This window comes from Saccostrea echinata, unplaced genomic scaffold (genome assembly GCF_033153115.1).
Source record: "Saccostrea echinata isolate AGI-Se365-2 ecotype Australia unplaced genomic scaffold, CSIRO_AGI_Sech_v1 ptg000002l, whole genome shotgun sequence".
NCBI classification, from domain to species: Eukaryota; Metazoa; Mollusca; class Bivalvia; order Ostreida; family Ostreidae; genus Saccostrea; species Saccostrea echinata.
In genome coordinates this window covers 8,931,573-8,954,686 of record NW_026889751.1, presented here as the reverse complement: position 1 = coordinate 8,954,686, position 23,114 = coordinate 8,931,573, and the positions used below count along the sequence as shown (strand labels likewise).

At 33.1% G+C, this 23,114-nt stretch overlaps 3 protein-coding genes across 3 annotated transcripts; 2 read left to right on the top strand and 1 right to left on the bottom strand.

The window, feature by feature from the left end:
* Positions 1-618: 618 nt before the first annotated feature.
* On the top strand, positions 619-8,077 carry LOC133171927 (signal recognition particle subunit SRP54). Its single transcript, XM_061306722.1, has 15 exons — positions 619-927; positions 1,240-1,331; positions 2,290-2,374; positions 3,079-3,183; positions 3,379-3,503; positions 3,592-3,742; positions 4,288-4,347; positions 4,497-4,585; positions 4,732-4,832; positions 5,076-5,162; positions 5,288-5,361; positions 5,710-5,818; positions 6,336-6,506; positions 6,989-7,084; positions 7,324-8,077. The coding sequence occupies exons 1-15, from the start codon at positions 850-852 to the stop codon at positions 7,413-7,415; spliced, it is 1,515 nt and encodes a 504-aa protein (XP_061162706.1). The 5' UTR covers positions 619-849; the 3' UTR covers positions 7,416-8,077.
* Positions 8,078-9,001: 924 nt separating this feature from the next.
* Positions 9,002-19,672, bottom strand: LOC133171853 (BTB/POZ domain-containing protein KCTD3-like). The gene is made up of 20 exons (XM_061306649.1): positions 19,570-19,672; positions 19,373-19,426; positions 19,036-19,081; positions 18,872-18,945; positions 18,540-18,598; positions 18,087-18,167; positions 16,552-16,660; positions 15,706-15,851; positions 15,485-15,572; positions 15,172-15,356; positions 14,715-14,830; positions 14,287-14,374; positions 14,067-14,183; positions 13,582-13,752; positions 13,129-13,284; positions 12,855-12,951; positions 12,607-12,739; positions 12,092-12,140; positions 11,550-11,699; positions 9,002-9,846 (listed from the first exon to the last, which is right to left on the bottom strand). Exons 1-20 carry the CDS (start codon positions 19,608-19,610, stop codon positions 9,743-9,745), a joined length of 2,064 nt encoding a protein of 687 aa, XP_061162633.1. The 5' UTR covers positions 19,611-19,672; the 3' UTR covers positions 9,002-9,742.
* A 734-nt stretch (positions 19,673-20,406) lies between these two features.
* Positions 20,407-22,809, top strand: LOC133171841 (phosphatidate cytidylyltransferase, mitochondrial-like). Its single transcript, XM_061306640.1, has one exon. The coding sequence runs from the start codon at positions 20,555-20,557 to the stop codon at positions 21,623-21,625; it is 1,071 nt and encodes a 356-aa protein (XP_061162624.1). The 5' UTR covers positions 20,407-20,554; the 3' UTR covers positions 21,626-22,809.
* The last annotated feature ends 305 nt before the right edge of the window (positions 22,810-23,114 follow it).

The following is a 23,114-nucleotide window of genomic DNA, read 5'->3' as shown; positions in this document are numbered from 1 at the left end:
TTTAGGTGACATGATTTTTATTTGTGAAATTCTTATCTTTAAGGTCAATTATCAATGGCCATTGAAGTAAATTTAAAAATGATTAATCATGGCTATAACTTTGGAACCAGTATAATTAGAAAGCATTAAAATCATGAGTATAAGTTGCTTATAACTAAAGGTCACAGTGCATCATGCCTTTGACTTAAGTCATATCTAAAGTCAGGGTCATGTTCAGGTCATATGACCATGGTCAGGGGGTAAAATTTAGGAGGGGAGATGAAGAGATAGAGAGAAATGAGACATAAAAAAATAGCATGTACATCTTCCTCTTCTTTCTTCTTCCTTTTGTGGAGTGTATTCTTTGACAAATTGTAACTGTTAGTTTCTGGTTTGCATCTCATGATCTGGGTGTAATATTATTGGAGAAATTTAAAAAAAAATAATGCTGTCCTTTTCAATTTAAAAGTTTTAATGTTGCTTCAATGAAAATACTTTGGAATAAAAATTGCTTGTTGAAAAGCTAAGCGATGCACAATGTTAAGGCGAATAATTTTTGGTACGAGTTGTTTATTCCGGAAGTTGGACGTGGAGAAGAAAATATTGCAACAGAAATTGAGAAAATAATTTTCCAGAAAGTCTTGATACTCGAATGAGAAGCGGTTTCAGCGAGAGAATTTCCACTTATTTATTGGAGTGTACGTCACAGAACATTCTGTAAACTATGAAGACTTCGTAGTGATTCAGATATTATTTATATTTGAATTGAAAGGAGAGACATATGGTTTTCTCATAAAAGAGAAAATCCTGGTTACAGCTGTTCCTTATTTTTTCTTTGTAAATCAACATCGTTAAACTTTTGGCAGCAAGATGGTTTTAGCAGATTTAGGAAGGAAAATCACATCCGCTCTGCGGTCTCTGGGCAATGCCACCATCATTAATGAAGAGGTTGGTACATGTCAATATTATAATAAAATACATGTAGTAACTATAATCTTTCAAACACTGTCATGATTGGCATTCCCAATCTTGATTTGTAAATGGGTAAAAACTACTTTCTTATTTGTTTTCTGGAATTTCTGAATAAAAAAGTTATCATCTACAGTCAACACCTTGAATGTGTACATGTATTCAAAGAGGTGTGCTCAATATTTATAGTGCCACATTATGCTACAAATTCTCATGTCTTTCATGTTTGATTAAATATTGCAGGATAAATATAAAGGTATTACATGTAATGTTTAATTTTGGAATTTGCAGGTACTAAATGAGATGCTGAAAGAAATTTGTAAAGCATTAATTGAAGCAGATGTAAATATCAAACTTGTCAAGACTCTCAGAGAAAATGTCAGGTACAGTATAAATTTACATAATCATGTAGTGCAGATGGTTTCAGAGGTGAATGATTGCACAAGGAATTATTATGAGTGACAAGGTTTGACATTAACTTTTATGAGTAATAGACCAGTAGAGCTACTTCCCATATTTTTTACTAGCCCAGACCAATTGCAAAAAAGCCACTAGCCCTGACCTAACTTGTAAATTTACTTCTTATACATGTAACCTGGTAACTTTTATAAGATAACATTTGTTTTTCTTTAGATTCCTCCCAACCTTTCCATTTTTTTCTCTCTCTTCAGTTTTTTTTTTTCAGTGAATGACATGAAACCAAGTAATTATTTTTAATAAAAACATTGTTTCCCAAACATGTGTCAAAGTCATCAACTACTGCAGCTTTAGATGGACAGTATGATAAATCATGGCTAATTGAGTCAGGTTAATCAGGACATAAAATATATAACATTAAAAGTGTTCAAGAACGTTTCAATGAACTTTGATAGAAAAAAAATTATTCTAAATATAAATGAACTTAGTCTAATTAAAGAATACAATATACAATATCTAAATGTACTTATATCAATGAATCAACTCTGTTAACAGCACCTCTTTTGACCGTGACTTGTCTCTTACAGCTATGACTAAAATAGAAATTGTGTCAATCAGGGAAATTTTCCTTTACATTGTGATGGCCATTTTTTTTTTTACAATTGACACATAAAATTTATTATAATATCTATTTGAAAGACTGAAATAGGGGTTTACATTTATTTCATCCATTCAACCAGCTACCAGTCAGCCAGGTCACATAATTTTACATGACTAGACCTCTCATCTACTAGACGGTGTTGTTCGGATGTGCCGTTATAGTGTTAAACCCTGGATGAATGGGCAATGTGGTGAATGAAAATTAGGTTTATGAAATGACAGAAATTAATATGAATACTCAAAAAATACAATGCTTTTTTCTAGGTCTGTCATTGACTTTGACGAAATGGCAGGTGGTTTGAACAAGAGAAGAATGATACAGTCAGCTGTTTTCAAAGAACTTGTAAAGGTAAATAAAATATCATATTAAAATGGTATTTTCAAGTATTTTAAGGGAAAAAATTCAATGTTAAGTGTAAGTCTAGATTACAAATGTACTTTCAAAATGTAAGTAACTTCTTTTGGTTTCATTATTTCCAGACCTGTTTACTCTTATGATTTTGCCGTATTTTTTACGGATTTTGAGTCCAAAATACGTCTCACCTTTAGATCTTATGAAAATACGGAAGTCGGAAATCCGTTTGTTTGGACTTGAGCAGGTAGTTTTCGTTATGATCTGTCCCAGTTTGAAGCTTTTTAATCGCTAAAAAAGAGAGAGATTTCAAACACTTAAGTTATGTTGGGTTGCTAAAACGCGGTGGTTTAAAAAAGAAAAATGGTAATCAGAAATGTAGTTGTTCTCTAGTAATATATGTAAAATTGATGGAAAGTGAAATCTTACTGGCAAATGCCAAATCTCACTGACAAATCAATTAAAAACTACTGAGAGACAAAAGTATGGGTAAACAGGTCTGTATTTCACAGTTAGTAAAAAATAAAATAATGGCAATATTTTGCATTAGTTGGGGACTGTCACATAACACATTTAGCTTTCTGTTAATTTTATATCACATTGCAGTCAGCTGGAACCTGTTAGACTATAAAAAATATGTAAAGAAAAAATTATATGTTGATCTGAGAATAAATTTAGTATATTTTTTATTATTAAAATAGCTGATTGATCCTGGTGTTAAGGCCTGGACACCCACCAAAGGAAAAAACAATGTCATCATGTTTGTTGGACTCCAGGGGAGCGGTAAAACAACAACATGTACTAAAGTAAGAGTGTTAGGCTTGTGTGAAAAGAGATTGCATAAGTAAACAACATTTTTTCTAAAAACTGGAATTTTTAAATTGTAAGGAGATTCATGTATTAGAATTTTGATTTAGCACTAAATTGCATTGAATTGGATTCATAATCAATGGAATACATGTACCTGAAAATGTACTTAAATTGAATATTTTAAATTTTAGCTTGCCTATTATTACCAGAAGAAAGGATGGAAGACGTGCTTAATTTGTGCCGACACTTTCCGTGCAGGAGCTTTCGATCAGCTGAAACAGAATGCCACCAAAGCAAGAATCCCCTTTTATGGAAGGTAAATAACAACCAACCTAGAAAAGCCACTTTTATAAAATGTCATTTTATGGGTGTTTGTAATTGATGTTACAATTTTTTTCACACAGTTACACAGAAATAGATCCTGTGTTGATAGCACAGGAGGGAGTAGAGAAATTCCGATCGGAGAATTTTGAGATCATCATTGTGGACACTAGTGGTCGTCATAAGCAGGAGGATTCCCTGTTTGAGGAAATGTTACAAGTCAATAATGTCACTGTAAGTTTAATTTGGTTTTGTCATAGTTCATAATTTACATTAACTGATATAAAAAAATAATAAAACAAATAATAAAATAAATAAAGCCATTTGATTTTGTACAATCCCTAGATACATGTATATAGATTTAGAGAAAGCATATCTACCTAGCACAATATGCTTTCTCTATAAAGGTCTATATACATGTATCTAGGGATTGACCTCATCAGAAGGCTATATTTGTATACATACTAATTTCTTTCTACTAATAAATGAAAATTATTATGTTCATATGTGGAAAAGTCTGGAAAAGTTTATTTTCTTGTACTAAAGTGTGCCCCTCACTCCATATCAGATTAAAGTTGATAGGGAGGTGGGAAATGAAATTTCTTTGTGAGCATATTTTTAAAGAATAGAAAATGAATAAAATACAGATTGTATTCAGTCATAATGAAGAAATATTCCAGTGTAGGGATTTATGACTGACCAGTTGTTCTGACAGATGTAATCAATTTTCTTCATGTTTGTTGTCAGAAGACTTTAAAAATGTAGATTTTATTTTATAGAATCCAGACAACATTGTGTTTGTGATGGATGCTTCCATTGGTCAAGCATGTGAGGCACAGGTAAGCTTTATTTATCAAATACAGTGTGATTAACCTTGATAAGTGTACAGTAGTTACAGAAGAAAAATAAAATGACATAAATGTCATGATTATTTTCATGAAGTGAAAAATGATGGAGAGAATTCATAGAATGACTTTTATTTGTGTAGGCCAAAGCCTTCAAAGACAAAGTAGATGTTGGTTCTGTCATTATAACCAAACTGGACGGCCACGCCAAGGGAGGAGGAGCACTCAGTGCGTGAGTATTTGATATACTTCTTGTTGTCACAAATGAATCTCAAGAATTCATGAAAAAGAAAGGGAATAAACTTGGGACCTGGGAGTAATTTATGAAGTGTGTTACACAAGAGTTAGTTTGAAAAATTAACCCTATTTTTCTTGTAGGGTGGCAGCCACCAAGAGTCCTGTGATATTTATAGGAACAGGAGAACACATTGATGATTTTGAACCTTTCAAAGTTCAACCTTTTGTTAGCAAATTGTTAGGTAAGACTTCTCCCTGAATATTCTACCTCAAAGTAATTTATTTGTCATTTGAAAATGCTAGGTCTGAAAAATTACAGGGTTGAAGACAATGGATTACCATAACAAACTTCCTGTACAAGAAAGAGTTTTCTTGTACATGACTTAATCACTTATTGTTCCTAACTGTGCATCTGATTTTGATAACATTTAGCAAATAGATAAATGTTTAAACAAATGTCATCAAACAGCTTCTAAACTTTTTAGGTATGGGAGATATTGAAGGTCTGATAGACAAAGTAAATGAACTCAAGCTAGATGACAATGAAGACCTAATGAAGAAGCTCAAACAAGGTACATTCATTGAAGTCAAATTTATTCAACATTTTTTGAGACATTTGACAAATTTAATGTAATACAGTGACAAGCAACTATTTTTCACTTGAGAAAATGTAAGCAAAAATTGTATTTTAATCTAGGTCAATTCACATTACGAGACATGTATGAACAGTTCCAGAACATCATGAAAATGGGTCCCTTCAGTCAGATTATGGTGAGAAATAATTTTTTTTTTATCTAGTTATATGTAAATTTGTGGGAAAATTGATTTCTTAATTAAACTGTTGTCTAAGAAATAATTTGATAAAGCAATTGAAGAGTCTTTTATGAATTCACCATTATGTCAGTATATTATATGCATCAAACTCTCATGTTCTTTTTGCTTGTTAAAAACAAACTGTGTGGTATGCCTCTCTCATCTGTCAAAGCAGATGCAAGTTCATGTATTTATTTTATTACAAATCACAAATCAGGCTACACTATAATATTAATATAAACAATTGTAGACTTTATACTGTAAATGTAGATCATACTTGTAATTTGAATTTTGTGTTCTTGACAGGGCATGATTCCTGGGTTCAGTTCTGACTTTTTGACAAAAGGAGGGGAACAGGAGTCGATGGCCCGCCTAAAGAAACTTATGACCATTATGGACAGCATGAACGACAAAGGTCAGGATCATATATAATTCATATTTATTGTCTATAAAATTTGTCTTTAGGGCCATAAAGAATTAAATCTTAAAGCTCAATGTATTTTGAGCAAGCTGTCAACAAGCAAACATAAAATACAGCCAAACAGTACTGTATAACAGCATTTTTTAGTGGGGTGCAACTTTGGCTAATTTTACTGGTTTGGTAGTATCCCATTAAATTTCAATCGCTTAATTTGCACCAATGGGTGTAAGTACTAAACACATGGAAGATATAGGTTTGATCAGTCTGTTGTTAAACATATTTTTCAACTGGTATTAGTTATACTCAAATTCTTGTGTAAATTGTATTGAACTATACTGGAAACTCTCTACAAGATGAACTTGATCTTATTTGAAAACTTCACTGAACTCCTTGTCAGCCAAAGAAAGTTCCACCAAACTTATACCTTTGAGGAAGCAAAGAAATCTGCTTGGGTATATGGTATTCAACAAGGTGATATATGAATGAGCTAAATCTTCTTTCTCTTTAATAGAGTTGGATAGTTTGGATGGGGAGAGGTTGTTTACCAGACAGACTGGACGTATACAGAGGGTAGCAAGGGGAGCTGGGGTGTCGATAAGGGAGGTAAATGAGTTGTTGACCCAGTACAAGAAGTTTGCTCAGATGGTGAAGAAGATGGGAGGCATTAAAGGACTCTTTAAGGGTAAGCATTCATAATAGCTTTCTGGGAAAAGTATTCAAGAGAAATATTGAGTAAACATGTAAAGATAATTCTAAATATACATGTACATTACATTTTAACTATGCATATATTGGGGGGGGGGGGGGGAAGTATGAAAAAACCTCTGAGTTTAGAAAAAAAATGTACCATACACAGAGACTATGCTGTATATTCACTTTACTTAAGGTTCAATGACCCTCTAAAAAGAGATAACTCTCACTAAGATTAATGACTATTTTTTCCTTTCTAAAAAATCATGTTAAAAGACCATTTCTGTCAAATTATACCATGCAAGGTATGCTGAAATTTTATGCATTTTAGTTATGAATATGATTTCTTTTGGAAAATTATTAAACATTAAAAATCAATTTTTTAATGAGTAAACAGAGGGATGCTCAACCTTAAAATGTCATGTACATAATAAAACACAACATTAATCATATTTGATTTGTATGCACACATAGGTGGAGACATGAGTAAGAATGTGAATCCATCTCAGATGGCCAAACTGAACCAACAGATGGCAAAGATGATGGATCCCAGAGTTCTACAGCAAATGGGTAAGCTGAGCATTTTCGTTAAAAAAAAGAAGGAGGAAACTTTGTAACAAAGTTTTCATTTTGTTTTGTCACAGATCTTGTCTAAGCTACAACACATAAATTTGATTCTAGGTTTATTATACATGTAATAATACAATGTATGTCAAAATTGATGATAGAATTAAAATTCACAATTATGTATATTTTAGGAATGTGTTAAGTTATTAAAAGTCTAAAAATCTACCTCGTTTCCCTTGTAGGTGGAATGCAGGGACTCCAGGGCATGATGAGGCAATTCCAACAAGGAGCTGCTGGAAAGTTCGGGAATATGTTTGGCAACATGGACAGATAACACATGGGGAGAAATGAAGAGAGAAATCATTGTACTTGGATTTTCCTCCAGTATTGTGCTGTGTTTTAGGTCATCGAGTCTCTTACTGTCTGACATCATGGATTAAAAATTGTCAAATGGAGATAAAGTCATCATTTCATGAACTTCAACATGTTTATCATGTGCCATTCTCATTTATTATGTGTATGTACTGCATATTTTGATGAAGTCTGAAATACATGTACGTCTGAATGTTCTTTTGTAATGTACTGAATGTGCATGTACATGCAATTTCATGGCAATAGGATGTTACATATTTATACAATATAATTAATTTTTGTGATAACTGAAACTATGTTCATGTATTTTATTAGGTGATTGGTCTGATAATTTTTCCAATGTTCACATTGTTAACAAAGACTTATAGTTGAGATAAATGAACTTACCAAGACTTGGATTTTTTTCCCTCCAACATTAACTTGGGTAGAATTAAGAGGACTAATGTCCCATAGAGGAAGTGCAACTTGTGTCATTAAAGTGAAATATTGCATGGAGTAAAGATTCCATAGAGGTACCAGATTTTCCAAGCTAAAAGGTAATTACCCATGCTTACGAGTGTGAAATGTAGGTTAGATGCAGTATTTGGATTACCAAAGGTGTATTCAATAAAATGTCCAGAAATACTTCAATGTCTATTTTTTTAATATCATTTGTACCTGTATTAAGTTGAGAATGGATTTAAAGACCAGCTTCAACCAGTCAGAAACGTTAATGTAGATGCAGCATTGAACTCGGTATTCATACACCCTATACAGTGCAACACACACACAGCAAAGTGCCAGGAATGAGAAGTTTTGATTCCTTATAAATTTAAATTGTCATTTCTGTTAAGTATATAATTTGTATAAACTACAGGGAATGAACATCACATAGTTGTCAGCATGAATTCATTATATGCATGTTCACTGTAACAGTGTTTCACTGTACATGGATGCTTGCTTTGTGAACCACTTGTAATCTGAAAACGAAGTTAATCTTGGATTGCAAACAGAAATAGGAGTACAGTTGAATAAATCTCTATCTGATTGATGCATGTCATAGCTTTTTTACTACAGAATCATTGAGATTGGCATTGCATGCATATGTATCATTGGTATGAATAAAAACTTGCACTTCTGTGCAGCAAGCTGATGTATATGTCAAATAATTTGGAATGATATACAACCACATGTACATAGTATATCTAAGGAAATTTACATATAATTTTTGGAAGAACTAAAGCTCCTTTTTAAGAGAAAATAATGAATTCTGCATTGGAACTTGACAATATCTTATTAAATTTCATCATACTTTCACAATTTTCAAGTACATGTACTTAATTACAATGTATTTTAGCTGCTTATAATTTGTGACTGAACAACTCCAATAAAGCACATCAAAGGATAAATGAAACCAGCAGATGGACATGAATTAGTTCAGGGCTTGCCAATCATATGAATATATTGAATACACAAATACACATGCGCTACTAGGGACAAAGTCATTCTTCTTTCTTTAAAAACGAAGAAACTATACTGCCCTGCATTTTTAATGAATTCAAAGAATGCAACAGTTTTAAACATTTTTATTTTATGCCATAATGGAACAGTGATTGCTATACATATTAAAAACAAAGAATCAATTAATATAAAACATCGTAAAGACTTGTACATCACATTGTCAACTTGGAGAGAAAATTAATTATGCCTCTTGCATACTGTAAATCATTAATTTTTCCGACACCTTATTTTTGCGAGATACTTGTATAGAATTTATATAAAGCAAGACAAAATTTTCACAAATTCTGGTTAATGTTCTACATAATCTATACTAATACAATTAAACCCAAGAATGAAATTTTCTTGAAGAGATGGCCTCACATAATTAAGCGAAAATAAAGTTATTGGAAGTAAAACATGATTTACAGTATTGCATGTATTTTTCTAAACGTCTTCACACATAAAAATAGTGACAGTAGATTAAAAAGGAATTCTTTTGATCAGCAAGACCTGTCAAAGATCTAAACAGTTGTACGACAATCCACTCTAAAACGGTGAATTAAAAAGTTCGCATTTTCACTGAAAATGTAAAGATTACATAATATCACTAACATACAAACTTATCACACAATTTAAATAAGCAGATCCTAACTAACTTAATGTAATGAAGCCTTCATATTATACATGTAGGTGTTAATGAAGCATGTTCAGAAAATGCATTAAAAACTTCAGTATAAATATCTTATTCACTAAGTATGCTCCTTTCAACTGAGTCATTTGAATGCTGCTTCTTTTTTGTCCTTGTTTTGTTCATATTCTTGTGACTTGTGTGTCTGTCTCCACGGTTTCCATGTAGTCCCCTCCTGTGGCCCCTTCTCCAAGACTGTCTGTTTCTGACTGCATAATCCATGGACCTTCAAATGTAAGGGTGTCATAAGGCATTTCAATTTCTTTTTTTTGGGGGGGGGGGGGATCCTTAAATTTTCAATTCATTGTTTCCATATAGTAGCACTTTTACCCATATTATTTTCACAAGTTGGAGTTTTCTCCCTTCTTTAATGAATATGATTTTTTAAAAATATTTTTATGCCCCCGTATCGAAGATTTGGAGGTTTATAGTTTTTGCCCTGTCCATCCTTCTGTCTGTCTGTCTGTTTGTCCGCAAAAACTTTAACATTGCCCATAACTTTTGATTGGTTGGAGCTATGGCTTTCGTATTTCACATGTGTATTCCTTGTGACAAGACCTTTCTTTGGGTGCCACCATAACTGACCTTTTGACCTTGACCTTGGAGTTTGACCTAGTTTTGCAAATTTTTCCCCAACTTTAACCTTGGCCATAACTTTTGAACAATTGGTGCTAGGGCTTTCATACTTCACATGTGTATTCCTTGTGACAAGACCTTTCTTTGGGTACCATCATATTTGACCTTGACCTTGGAGTTTACCTACTTTTGAAAAACTTTAACATTGGCTATATGAAACTTTTGAACGGTTGGTGCTAAGGCTTTCATACTTAGCATATGTAATCCTTGAGACAAGACCTTTCTTTGCATACCATCAACTTTGACCCTTTGACCTTGGAGTTGACCTACTTTTGTAAAACATTCACATTGGCCATAACTTTTGAATGGCTGGTGCTAGGGCTTTCATACTTCACATATGTAATAACTGTGACAAGACCATCCTTTGAATTCCAACAACTTGGACCCTTTGACCTTGACCTTGGAGTTTGACCTACTTTTGAAAAACTTTAACCTTGATCATAACTTTTGAATCGCTGATGCTAGGGCTTCCATACTTCACATATGTAATCCTTGTGACAAGACCTTTCTTTGGATACCAACAACTTTGACCCTTTGACCTTGACCTCGGCCTTTGACCTACTTTTCAAAAACTTTAACCTTGGACACAACTTTTGAAAAGTTGTTGCTAGAGCTTTCATATTTAACATGTTTTTCCTTGTGACAAGACCTTCCTTTGGATACCAACAATTGTAATCCATTGACCTTGAACTTGGAGATTGACCTACTTTTGAAACACTTTAACCTTGGTCATAACTTTTGAACGATTGGTGCTTCAGCTTTCATATTTCACCTGTATATTTCTTGTGAGAAGGCCTTTCCTTATGCACCATTAATTTTGACCATTTGACCTTGACCTTGATGTTTGAATTACTTTTGAAAAACTTTAACCTTTTCCATATCTATTCAATGGTTGATGCTAGGGCTTTCATATTTCACAGGTATATTACTCAAGACAAGACCTTACTTTGGGTACCAACGTATTTGATTTGCATTTGAGAAAGTTTAACCTTTGCTATAAGTTACCATACGGGGGCATCAGTGTTTCACAAACACATCTTGTTTTTTTACCAACAATAACCAAATCAGAACATAAAACAGAATAAGTTTTTATTATCTGTAAAACTAAAAACTGTCCTTAAAATATATTTATATGAAAAAAAATTAAACTATTGAATTATGCTATTGATTACCTCGAATTTAGCCTCACCCTAACCTTTTGCTTCATAATTTGAAAAAAAAATAATTAAAAAAAAACCCCACACAACTTAAGAATCTTGTATATGTTTATCTACAAATACAAATTCATCCTACCAGAAGTTGCCCCCTGTTGAGGTGGGGCCATGTGTACCACAGAGGGGGTTCTGCTGACACAAGGGGTGGGTGACCTTGAAGAAGAAAGGTCACATTGTTCAAGGAGTTTCACTAGCTCTTTGGCAGTTGGACCACCATCTTTCACTGTTCCTGTCAAGTATAAAGAAAAAGTTTTAAAGTGCATGGTACATAATATTATACACATGTACATGTTTATAAATACTTTAAAATAATGTAAAAAGATTTTGAAATGGCTATGTGTTCTAATTGAAGAGGCCAAGCTCCCAGACTTTTTATTTTGAATTTGAGAGTTGCAGGTTCAAGTCACATTGTGGGCACCTCTACACAAAATTAAACAGTCACCTAGCATTATCATATCTACAAGGGAAGACAGACTGTTGTTTCATTGTCATGGTTTTAAGTTAATAAAAAGGGTTAAATTTTATGTTACTCATTGAATAAAAAAAAAAAGCATCCAAGATGGTATTTTAGTCTAAACAACTATAACCTACATTCACCTACCATTTAAGATGTGTACTAACCTTGATCAGTTTTGACCATTTTATCCAAAGCTGTAGTTAAATCCCACATCTGAAAATTCAATGAGAAAGCAGATTGTATGTAAATGTGTAGTTGTGTACATGTGCAGTAATGTATATGCAATAGTCTATAGCATGCAATGAAGACACATTTGTTGATGTCACATATACACTGAGAATATGATTCTGTATGTTGTACATGGACCTCATTTTTTTTCTTTAAAAGCTATCTAAGGATATACACTGTATAGCCAAAAGGTATCAATAAAAACCACTTGAGGATTTATGCTGTTTATGCATCTTAAAGCCATTTGATATTTATACCGGTAAATGTCATTCAAGGATATGAAAATACATGTATCACAATAGTACACTATTAAAGCATGTGAAGTCGGTGACACATGTTGGATGACCTTTTCAGCCATCATAATGCTATAAAACAAGAAACTATACATAAAAAAAATCCCAGACAAGAATTAAAGCTGTATGTGAATTTTAACATCAGACTAGTGGTTTACCTGAATGGCACCATTGGAATGACCAGTGAAGAGGTATCTCCGGGGTCGAGAACCCATGCGGTTTGAGCCCTCACACTCGTGAACACAGAAAGCACTGATATTGCAACTATCCACTGACTTAATGACGCATACCCTGAAAAGAAAATAATACGATAAATACTAAATAGTACACAATCAATAATTATCAAGTTAAATAACCTGTATATGAGTATGTGTAGATGTGTTTTTTTATTAATAGTTTGGTGTACCTTTGACCATTTGATGAAAGTCTGATAAACAGTTGATTTGTTTCTGGAACAACTTTCTGAATGAAAACCTGCTGATCATCTTGCTCACCATAGGGACCTGTTAAACATTTTATGCAGAAATGTACCATTTATTACCATTACACGTACATGTATTTTATATTTCCTAATTTAAAACAAGCAATTCATTTTGACAATGCTAAAGTATTTACATGTAAATTTTTATTTTCTTTGACTTTTACTGTCGCCTACAAGTTTAAAATTTTTAGTTTCTTACCAATGTCATTGCTGGCAGAATAACTAATAATTGGGTCTACGTCTTCAAGAGACACGATCTTAAAAGAAGCCAAAGGAGTGGATCCAGGCTGGGTGGAGATCATTCCTCTAAAGCGGGTCACACTCCACGTCCTTACGTGATTATACTCGCTACAAACTACAACAGATTTCAGAGCTAAACCATGTTGCTTTAATGACTGAATGCTAAATTAAATAAAGCAACTTGGGTCCTTGCCCTGCTAGGATACATATATACATCTCACATGCAATCTTTAAAAAATAATTCAATTTTGTTAAAAAACAGGCCTCAAAATTGAGGTAAAAATTCAGAAGAAAAAATTACACTATTAAATCAATGATTTGAAATTGGCAAAAAAAAAAGCTATTTCTGGAAAACAGTGTTCTACAATGTCTACTTTCACAGAGGTACTAGTTACTTCCCCTGAAATTGTACCTGACACAAGGTGTCTCTCTGACAGCATCACTTTAGTAACAGGACTCCTGTGAACTGTGAAGGTCTGGAACAGCTGAGGCCCACTTCCTACAGTTTCTGGGTGTTGGACAATGACCCTCACTATCCCTGAGCTTGTGCCATAGGCTATCTCAATCCAGTTACCACTAATACCTTTAACATCCATGTAAATAACTTGTTATACCTTTATCATAAGGTCAAATTCAGACAGACAATTAAAGAAGACAGAGGTGATAAATTTCTGAATTTTTGTTCATTTTGTTAAATAATTAATATTTCGCAGAAGAAATTCAATTTTACGCTTTCCATATATACATGTACATGTAGTTGTTTAGGTCTGAAGATTGCCTTATCAGTTTTGCAATCACTTTTGTGACGTACACAATGGTTTTTGGAGCATAATAGATACTAGTTGGTCTGAAGATTGGTTATCAGTGTTGCAACAATAATATGTATGAAATACTCACTGGTTTTTGGAGTGAGATACACACTAAGTGCAGTGACCATGTCTTCTGATGGGTCCTTGTATAACTCCGTCACCAAAAGATCATTGTCCTTCATTCTCAAAGGAAATTTCTGCATGTCTGTAGGACAAGTGGTCAAAATGTGATTAATATTTCATGCATCCATCAACTGTGAGAGGGTAGTTCAGAAAATTGAACAGTGGAAGAACACAGCTTGACTTACCTATGTAATAAATGGAACCATTCTCACAACCTAGTAACAGGAAAGATCCTGCTGTGTCATAACTGGACACTGGAACTACATCTTGGATCTGAAAAAAAAAACCCACCAATAATGGAATTACATGTCCAATTGTGTTCAATCATGAACTGTATATGTTACAAGTGCTACTCTGTTATTACATGTAAATACTGAAGATACATATTTCATGGGATTAATTTATGCTATGTATGCTGTCACAGATTTTCCGTGGAAATTTGTAACAGTGTACTTAAAGGGCATTAATAGGACAAACAGTGGCAATCCAAGAAATCCACATAATTTCCTACTCGTAGATTGAACATAAATTGTGATTCCCCATAATTATGACCCCACAGAAAAAAAAAAATGCGTTTACAGTATCACAATGTTTCAGGTTAAGTTGACATTACCTGCCAGTGCTGAGTCATTGCGTGCCAAACCCCAACTTTCCCAGTCTGACTCAGAGCCACCAGCTGACTTCCAATGAAGAACAAGGAGTCAACAGACACATTTAAGCTGAACTTCCCTAAAAATGTATCAAAGGTGGATAAATAAGTACATTTACATATTGCACCAGAGTATTACAAACTGCATTAGCACAGCATAAAAATTTGTTTGCACATCTGTCTGTTAAATGGCACTTAAAATGTGTTAAAATCATTTAGGGCTTATAGCTACATTCTTTTACCACTTATATTTGAAAAATATTCCTGTTCTTCATTTATTTTCTTAAAAGTTTGTCACTACATACATATGAAATCAATGTATAATATATGCACATGTAGTTTATATGAATAACAAATAAATGTTCAAATACTGAATATTTCTTGGTCTACATGTACATGTAAAAGTATTACAAAAACCCACCAATCTCTCTGCTAGTTCCTTCTTCTGTAACAAACCACAGTTGTATCATGTTGCCCATAGCAGCAGCCACCATCTTGTTGGGGTTGTCGGGATTTAAAACCTTAGCATTAATGGCCACTCTGTCGACAACATTCTCCATGTAGGGACTGGTCCATCTCAACTGCCAACCTGCCGAATCTTTCATCCTATCATGAAAGGTGTGTTGCATTGTTATTTGAATAAAACTGTTTATAGAAGTTTAGTTTCAGCAAGTGTGTTCAATATTTCATAAACATGCAAACTTTACCTGAAGCAGCATATATGCAAATTTTACCTGAAACAGCACACAAAATGTGGATATGCCACACAAAGCCAATTGTGATGACCCCTCACCATGGTAACTTTTAAAGGCTCATCATGACCTACAGATGCAAAGAATAACACATCTCATGTTAACTAGTTCCTTTCTTTTTATTTCAGCTTTTAGAACTTTAAAAACATTAAATCCTAAACAAAATGAACAACTACTGTGCTAACCTCTAATGCTGGACTTACTGTGATGAGTTTGTATTTTGTCCACATCAGCAGAATGGCTGGGTAGAACTTCTGATGCTGGACGAACTGGTCTAAGTTCATTGACTGGGGGGGAACTACATGTCTCAGACACTGGGCGAGGGGATCTTGGGCTATGGGACTCGTGTCTAAATGAAAGACTCACATATTTTATTCCTGTACACTCTGCTTATGTAACATAAAAATTTCACTGCTCTCCATAATACAGTTGAGCCTCAGTAATCTGGATACCAATAATCGGGACACTTTGGGGGGGGGGGGGGGGGGGGACAAAATTTACATTTATATTTACCAATAATATTTGGTATATGTTTCACTAATCCAGACACTTTATTAATCAAAGCAATTTACTTGGGAACACAAGGGTCCAGATTATCAGGGCTCAACTGTACTACATTATTAGTTATCCAGGTCCAATCAAGGGTGTACAGGGATTTACCCCGGGTTTTATTCCATACACCTCGGCCGAAGGGTGTATGAAATACAATCCGGGGTAAATCCCCATACACCCTTGATTGGACCTGGATAACAAATTTATTTCCTATGTGCCCAAATAAATTACTTGTTAACAGGTCCAATCAACTGTGTTTCAAGCTATCGATAAAGATTTACTACGTAATACAATGCATTGTGACGTCATGTTATTAGCTTTTTATCATAGAGAAATTATGCATTGTAATGTCACGTTTTTTATACCCCCGGCTGAAGTCGGGTGTACGGAAATTTACACCAGACTTTGTAACCAATCAAAGCTTGTGTTACTAGCTACATAGGAAATAAGTAATTTTACATTAACACAAAGTAAGATGTTCTGACAGCCATAGGTACCTGGAAGTGCTACTAGGGCTCCTGGCATGAGAAGGAGATGTACCTGAAGACCCAACCACAGAAACGGAATGCCTCTTTTTCTCCGCTGTAGGAGGAGGTAGGGGAGGTTCTACAAAACATATTATCCAATTTTTTTAAAAGAAGGAATAGGCTTGTTGAAATAAATTTACAAGTATCATAGTTTCACCAATATTTGAAGACATTGTTCCCTTTTTAAATTTATTCTCTGAATGCAAATTTAATGGGTTTTTTTCCTGGTAAACTAAATAAAAAATTCTTTGAACACTATTTAAGCAATGCTCTTTTTAAACTAACCTATTAATATAAAATTGAGGGACTGTAGTAAATGTATAACTGATCTGGTGGATTAAGACTGTAGATGTACATGTATACACTAACCTGATGGATTAAGGTAGTCATGTATACACTAACTTAATGAATGAAGATAGTCATGTACATGTATAAACTAACCTAGTGGATGAGGATAGTCATGTTTATTATACTTCTGTTAAGGACCCTCTCTACACTTAACCCTAATTTCAGGGTACTTTTGTGTAGTTAGACTGACCCATCATTTGATATAGAAATAGAATAAATTGTAATCTGCACTGTATGACATATAATTTAAAATAAATCCAAGTATTCTAAACATTATATTAGATCAAGACAGAGTAGTTGAAAACTTATTTGCATGTATTTTCTCCATTTGAGTAAGAAAAAGCGAATTTTATTTATAACTACTTCTTTATCTTTGAAGATTTTTCCTGGATAAAAAAGGCACTCTCCCTATATTAAAAATTAATTAGTTAATTTCAAAATATCCTCCTTTACACTATATAATTTTCTCAAAGTCCAAAAAACATTTTTCATCAGTGTATAGAGGGTCCTTAAAATGTTTCCTATATGAAGTTAAAAAGGTAAAAATAGTCATGTATGTACTGGTGGATGAAAATGGTCAAGTATACACTAACCTGGTGGATGAAGATAGTCATGAATACACTCTCCTGGTGGATTAAGATAGTCATGTATACACTAACCTTGTGGATGAAGATAGTCATGAATACACTAACCTGGTGAATTAAGATAACCATGTAAACACTAACCTGGTGGATGAAGATAGTCATTTATACTCTAACGTGGTGGATGAAATGGGTTAAGTGTACACTAACCTGGTGGATTAAGATAGCCATATATATACTAACCTGGTGGATTAGATAGTCATGAATACACTCTCCTGGTGGATGAAGATAGTCATTTATACTCTAACGTGGTGGATTAAGATAGTCATGAATACACTCTCCTGGTGGATGAAGATAGTCATGTATGTACACTAACCTGGTGGATTAAGATAGTCATGTATACACTAACCTGGTGGATGAAGATAGTCATGTATACACTAACCCTGCGGATTAAGATAGCCATGTATACACTAACTTGGTCGATGAAGTTAGTCATAAATACACTAACCTCGTGGATGAAGATAGTCATGTATGTACACTAACCTGGTGGATTAAGATAGTCATGTATACACTTACCTGGTGGATTAAGATAGCCATGGAATAAAACATCACCACAGGAAGCATGTTCAAGATCCTCACAAAGAGTTAAACGTCTCACTGTTATCATAGAAATATACATGTATGTGCGAGAGACAAAATATTAAGAATGAAGTTATTCAAAATATTCATATGTGTAATTATTTGGTTAATAAAATAAATCAGAAACATATCACTGTTTTTTCCATTCTTTTTTTAAAATACTTTAACACATAATCTTTGTAATCTTACAAATATATTGACTGAAAATCTACAAGTAAATTTAGTACAATGAAGAGTTACTGTACAGTATTTTAATAACTGAAAGAAGATAATAGTATTGTGGACTTTATTTCATTTATATAAGAACACGCAAATTCTAACAACAAAATCATTATAAAAAATGAAATGGAATATTGAATGAAAATACATGAAAAGAAAATACAAGTATACCTAAGGGGGTAATGCCAAAATATTCTGCCTCGTGGCGGAGAGCTGATATGTCAACACTTCTGAAATAACAAGATAATGAGAACATCAACAAGGATTAATTGTTTAAACACCGAAGGAATTACTTCAACACCACTGAATGACATCCATGTATAATCATGTAATACATATTTATTCATATGTTACAGTCCGCTACCACTGTCAAAAGAACAAATTAAAACAATGTAAAAATTTAAATCGTATTATCTAGTCATTTTAAACTTTTACTTAATATTATCATAAAGGTACTGTTAATTCCTCTAACTGAAATCTTGAATGATAAAAATGGCTTATACCCAAAGTCTACTTCCTTGGTTCTCATGAAGTTCAGTATCACAGAAAATATCACCGGATCTCTGTCAATAAAAATCTGAAAAGAAAAGAGAAACATTATTCTTATATTTACATTTAACGTAAAATTGTAATCAAGCCTTAACTCAATGAAAATGATTTCACTTACTGCACCAGTTTCATCCATCTGGGATGATATCCTGCCACTCAGCATACTGAAAAAAGATTATACCAGGTAATCTTTAAATTGATACTTTTCATGTTCATGCATTTAAACTAAAAACTATACATATACATATCTTATGAACATCCCTATCTATGGGTACATTGAAATTGATATCAAAATTCAGAAGATCCATTGTGCTCTGCTGTAGTGCATTTGATTACATTTTAGGACAGCTACATGTAGGTGGTGTATTAACAGTACTGTATTTTTACTCTTTGGATCAGGGACCTATATACTAACTTAGTATATAGGTCCCTGTTTGGATATAGCCTACTCATACCTTGTAAAGAATGAATCTGGAATCCATGTCAGGGTGTGTCTTGATGTTGAAAACCTGTATGAAAATGAAACCCTCATGCAATAATGATCTTACTGTGATATCACAGTTGATAAGCAACAAGAAATGCATCTTTTGATATTTTTAGATACAAGAAAATTTTAAGCAACAGAAATTTTACCAGTTTTCTTCTTTTTTACCTTGATCCCCCTACATTGAGATGAATCACGTCTCCTGGCATCGAATTAATTATTTAAGCACTACTACACACGCCCTCCTCGTTATTATAAACCAAAATGAAGTTAAAAAGAATGTGTTTATGTCTATAAATAAGATATCTATTTTTAACTTCATTGGTTAATTTGAACGTTTACTATTTCGAAGAAAATGTGTCTCCTGTTATCAAGATTTTATCATTAAATCTCTTTGAATGCCTTCAGTTTACATTGAGTGAAAATAATAAAGTAATAATATTTTTTTAACGAACACTTTAAGCCCTTTAAAGAAATAAAGGAAAGATCACTGACATATGTACGCCTTACTAAACATTTGCTGGTTCACTTACCATGAAATTAGAAACCAGTGAATCAGAATGCAGTCAGCTTGTGGGTGGAAGGACAAACAAATCCTGGTAGGTCTGATTATTGTGTAATTAAATAATTTCTTTTAATAGTAATTACATCCCCTCAATAGTTAATAATCTTCTGTGGAACTATGATTGTCCCGAATTATTTAACCTAAAAATGATTAGATTATTAGAAATAGTTTATGAAGTTAGAATTTCCTCGACACGTGCCCTGCACATAAATAAAGTTAACAGAAGTATTTGCCAAGGATCAAGTTCTAAACTGAAGAAATGTATGATTTAATAATTAAAATTTAATAATCAATTAACAAAATGTACATAATTAATTTTTTTCATTTCAGATTTAAGTTAATAAATTTTGACATGCCAAAACACAGTCAAATACAGCTTCAGATTTTAAGCCTCTACAAAGAATTTCTTAAACTCTCAAAAGATAAACCTGGTTTAAAAGAGATTATTCGTAATGAGTTTCGCAAAAATGCAAAATTGCCTCGAACAGACACATTGAGGATAGAGTATCAATATAGGTTGGGAAGAAAGCAACTTGATCATCTGAAGAATTCAGAAGTGGATGCTGTTGGTGTGTTTGAGCGAGAGAAATGATGTGGCCTGTTTTATCTCGACTCTCGGTTTGCCGTTCAGTATTTTGTTTAAAACGCTATGCAACATACAGTAATCCCTCAAAGCATTTGGATCACTATGAGGCTATTTTGGAGCAGTTTCCTGGAGGAATACAAATGGCATTTGCTTATGGATCTGGAGTATTTAAACAGGAGGGTCAAAGTGATGCTCAGGTTCAAGGAAATATGATTGATTTGATATTTGTTGTGGACGATTCATACAGCTGGCATTATAAAAATATGAAACAAAATGGGAAACACTATTCATTCCTGAAATTTTTGGGAGCAAAGCAAGTTTCAAATATTCAAGAGAAATATGGTGCTGCTGTTTATTTCAATACCAAAGTGCAGTGTGCTGGGAGAGAAATTAAATATGGAGTTATAAGCACAAAGCAGCTTATAACTGACCTGTTGGATTGGAACACTTTGTATGTGAGTGGTAGAATGCATAAACCAATCAAAATTCTTATTTCACCCAAAAAGGTGGAGCTGTGCTCAGCTATGCAAATAAATTTGGAGAATGCAATACATGCAGCATTACTTTTGCTTCCAGAAACTTTCACAGAGGAAGAATTGTATCAACAGATTGCTGCCCTCTCGTACGATGGTGACTTTAGGATGAAATTTGGTGAAGACAAAAACAAAATTTCTAATATTGTCAAACCAAATATGGCTTACTTTAGGAACCTTTATGAACAAATTTTATTAAAAGAGGAACATGTGAAATGGAATATGAAGCAAGGTGTCTTAGAGCAGTACCCAAATCATGTGTCCCAATTTCATCACTTGAACCTTCTTCCAAAAACAGTTCAGTTAAATCTTTTAGCTTGTATGCACAGGAGGCCAGGGAAATACCCTGATCTAGAGGAAATCATCAGACAGCTAGCTTTTGACAGTAACTGTGCAGACTATGTGAGACAAAGTATTGCAGAGATTGTAAAAAGTTCTAGTAGAAGCCAGAGCATTAAAGGCATATTCACTGCAGGGATAGTGAAATCTGTACTTTATGGTAGTAGGAAAGTTCAAAAGATGCTTGGCAGTAGAACTTAACAAAAAGGTCTCGCAACCCTAATGTCAAATTAGGCCAGGTAAAATTAATCTTTAGATTCTCATCCCTGCCCGCCCCTCTCAAAGTGCCCCGCCCCGTCGTTTTTTATTTTGCTTTTTGGATGTGGAAAGTATTATTTTCATGTATTTATTCAACAAGAATCTGAGTCAAAATTTAAGAGTTATCTCCCGTCTGTATTAAAAGTCGCATGGCGCTATTTATAGCAAAAAAAAAACTATGTGAAGAATGGAGAAAAATCAGCAATAAAAGCAGTTTAAATATGTCAGGAAAAGATAATTTGTTGTATAGAGAAGGCAGAAAAGCAAAAATAACATAAACACATCTAGATACCATCACTGGCATGGGCAAGTTTTTAAAGAGATTTTAACCAAGTAAAAACAGACGAAGAAAATGATACATGGTCAAGTTTTAAATAACGATCTCCAGTTGTATGTGATTTTGCATTAAAAAAATATAAAACATTGTCAAAAGACTTTAGAGAATAATAGTGCTAAGGAAATGTTAAATCTTAAAACTGTTCAGGCCTAGGCTTTTCAGTAGAATATTTTACAGATTTACACAATCCTGTTTTGCAAATATGATATATTTTAATGTCGAACATGTCAAGTCTCAAGAATGATTGAATGTATGAGGACAGTGGAAATCTGTGATATATCACACAGAAAAGAAGGAGTTGTTGGTAAAACTATAAGGTATTTGGGCAAGGCCAATGAGAAAACATGCATATGCAATTTTTTAGGATCAGCACCTCATTTTGTTTGGCGTGTGTCGTATCTGTGTACTTGATAATTCGTTAATAAAACTATAAATATTTTAATTTTCTATAACAAGAATCTTCTGTAGATATTTAAAAGAATATGAAAACAATGAAATCTATTCATATTGGCATTAACATAATATAAAAATTACGTGTACGAATGTTTTGTTGATACTTTCAATTATAAAAAATAAAATCCGCCCACCCGCCCCAATTTTTTAGCAAATTAGGATGAGAATCTAAATTTTAATTTTATGTGGCCTTATATATACTCTAATGAATTTTTTGAAATAAATTTGATACTTTTTACATGATTATTTTAATGTTTTCCTTTTATTTTCTTTGTGTATTTGTAGAATTTTGAATCCATTTGCTAGTATTAAATAAAAAAAATATATTTAATCTGAATGCCTCTTAAAATTCCTTTTAAAATTAGTGTGTTTTTTTAATATGTTATTATATCTTATTTACTTTGAATGTTTAATATTTGGAGATGGAGGTTTTAAATGCAAAAACCATTTTTACAAATTTGAAGCACTGAAAGTGACCATCTCACAAATGTTAAACTGTACTCCCCCATATCTTCCACTTTTAGATTTGACCATTCATAAGTTTTACTTTGCATTTTCTTAATATTTTGAAGAAATTTCTAGAAAGTCTTGGTTTGCATCTGGTAGACATAGTGAATTAATTATTCTCTCTTAGTATGGAAC

Excerpts from the sequence above, each read along its gene's own strand:
- LOC133171927 (XM_061306722.1), top strand. The coding sequence starts at position 850 with ATGGTTTTAGCAGATTTAGGAAGGAAAATCACATCCGCTCTGCGGTCT. Across the intron at positions 4,833-5,075 it reads TTTTGTTAGCAAATTGTTAG|GTATGGGAGATATTGAAGGT; the intron begins GTAAGACTTCTC and ends TAAACTTTTTAG. Across the intron at positions 5,362-5,709 it reads GTCCCTTCAGTCAGATTATG|GGCATGATTCCTGGGTTCAG; the intron begins GTGAGAAATAAT and ends TGTTCTTGACAG.
- LOC133171853 (XM_061306649.1), bottom strand. The coding sequence starts at position 19,610 with ATGCCAGGAGACGTGATTCATCTCAATGTAGGGGGATCAAG. Across the intron at positions 15,357-15,484 it reads CATTTTGTGTGCTGTTTCAG|GATGAAAGATTCGGCAGGTT; the intron begins GTAAAATTTGCA and ends CTTTCATGATAG. Across the intron at positions 12,740-12,854 it reads CTTTCATCAAATGGTCAAAG|GGTATGCGTCATTAAGTCAG; the intron begins GTACACCAAACT and ends TTTTCTTTTCAG.
- LOC133171841 (XM_061306640.1), top strand. The coding sequence starts at position 20,555 with ATGATGTGGCCTGTTTTATCTCGACTCTCGGTTTGCCGTTCAGTATTT.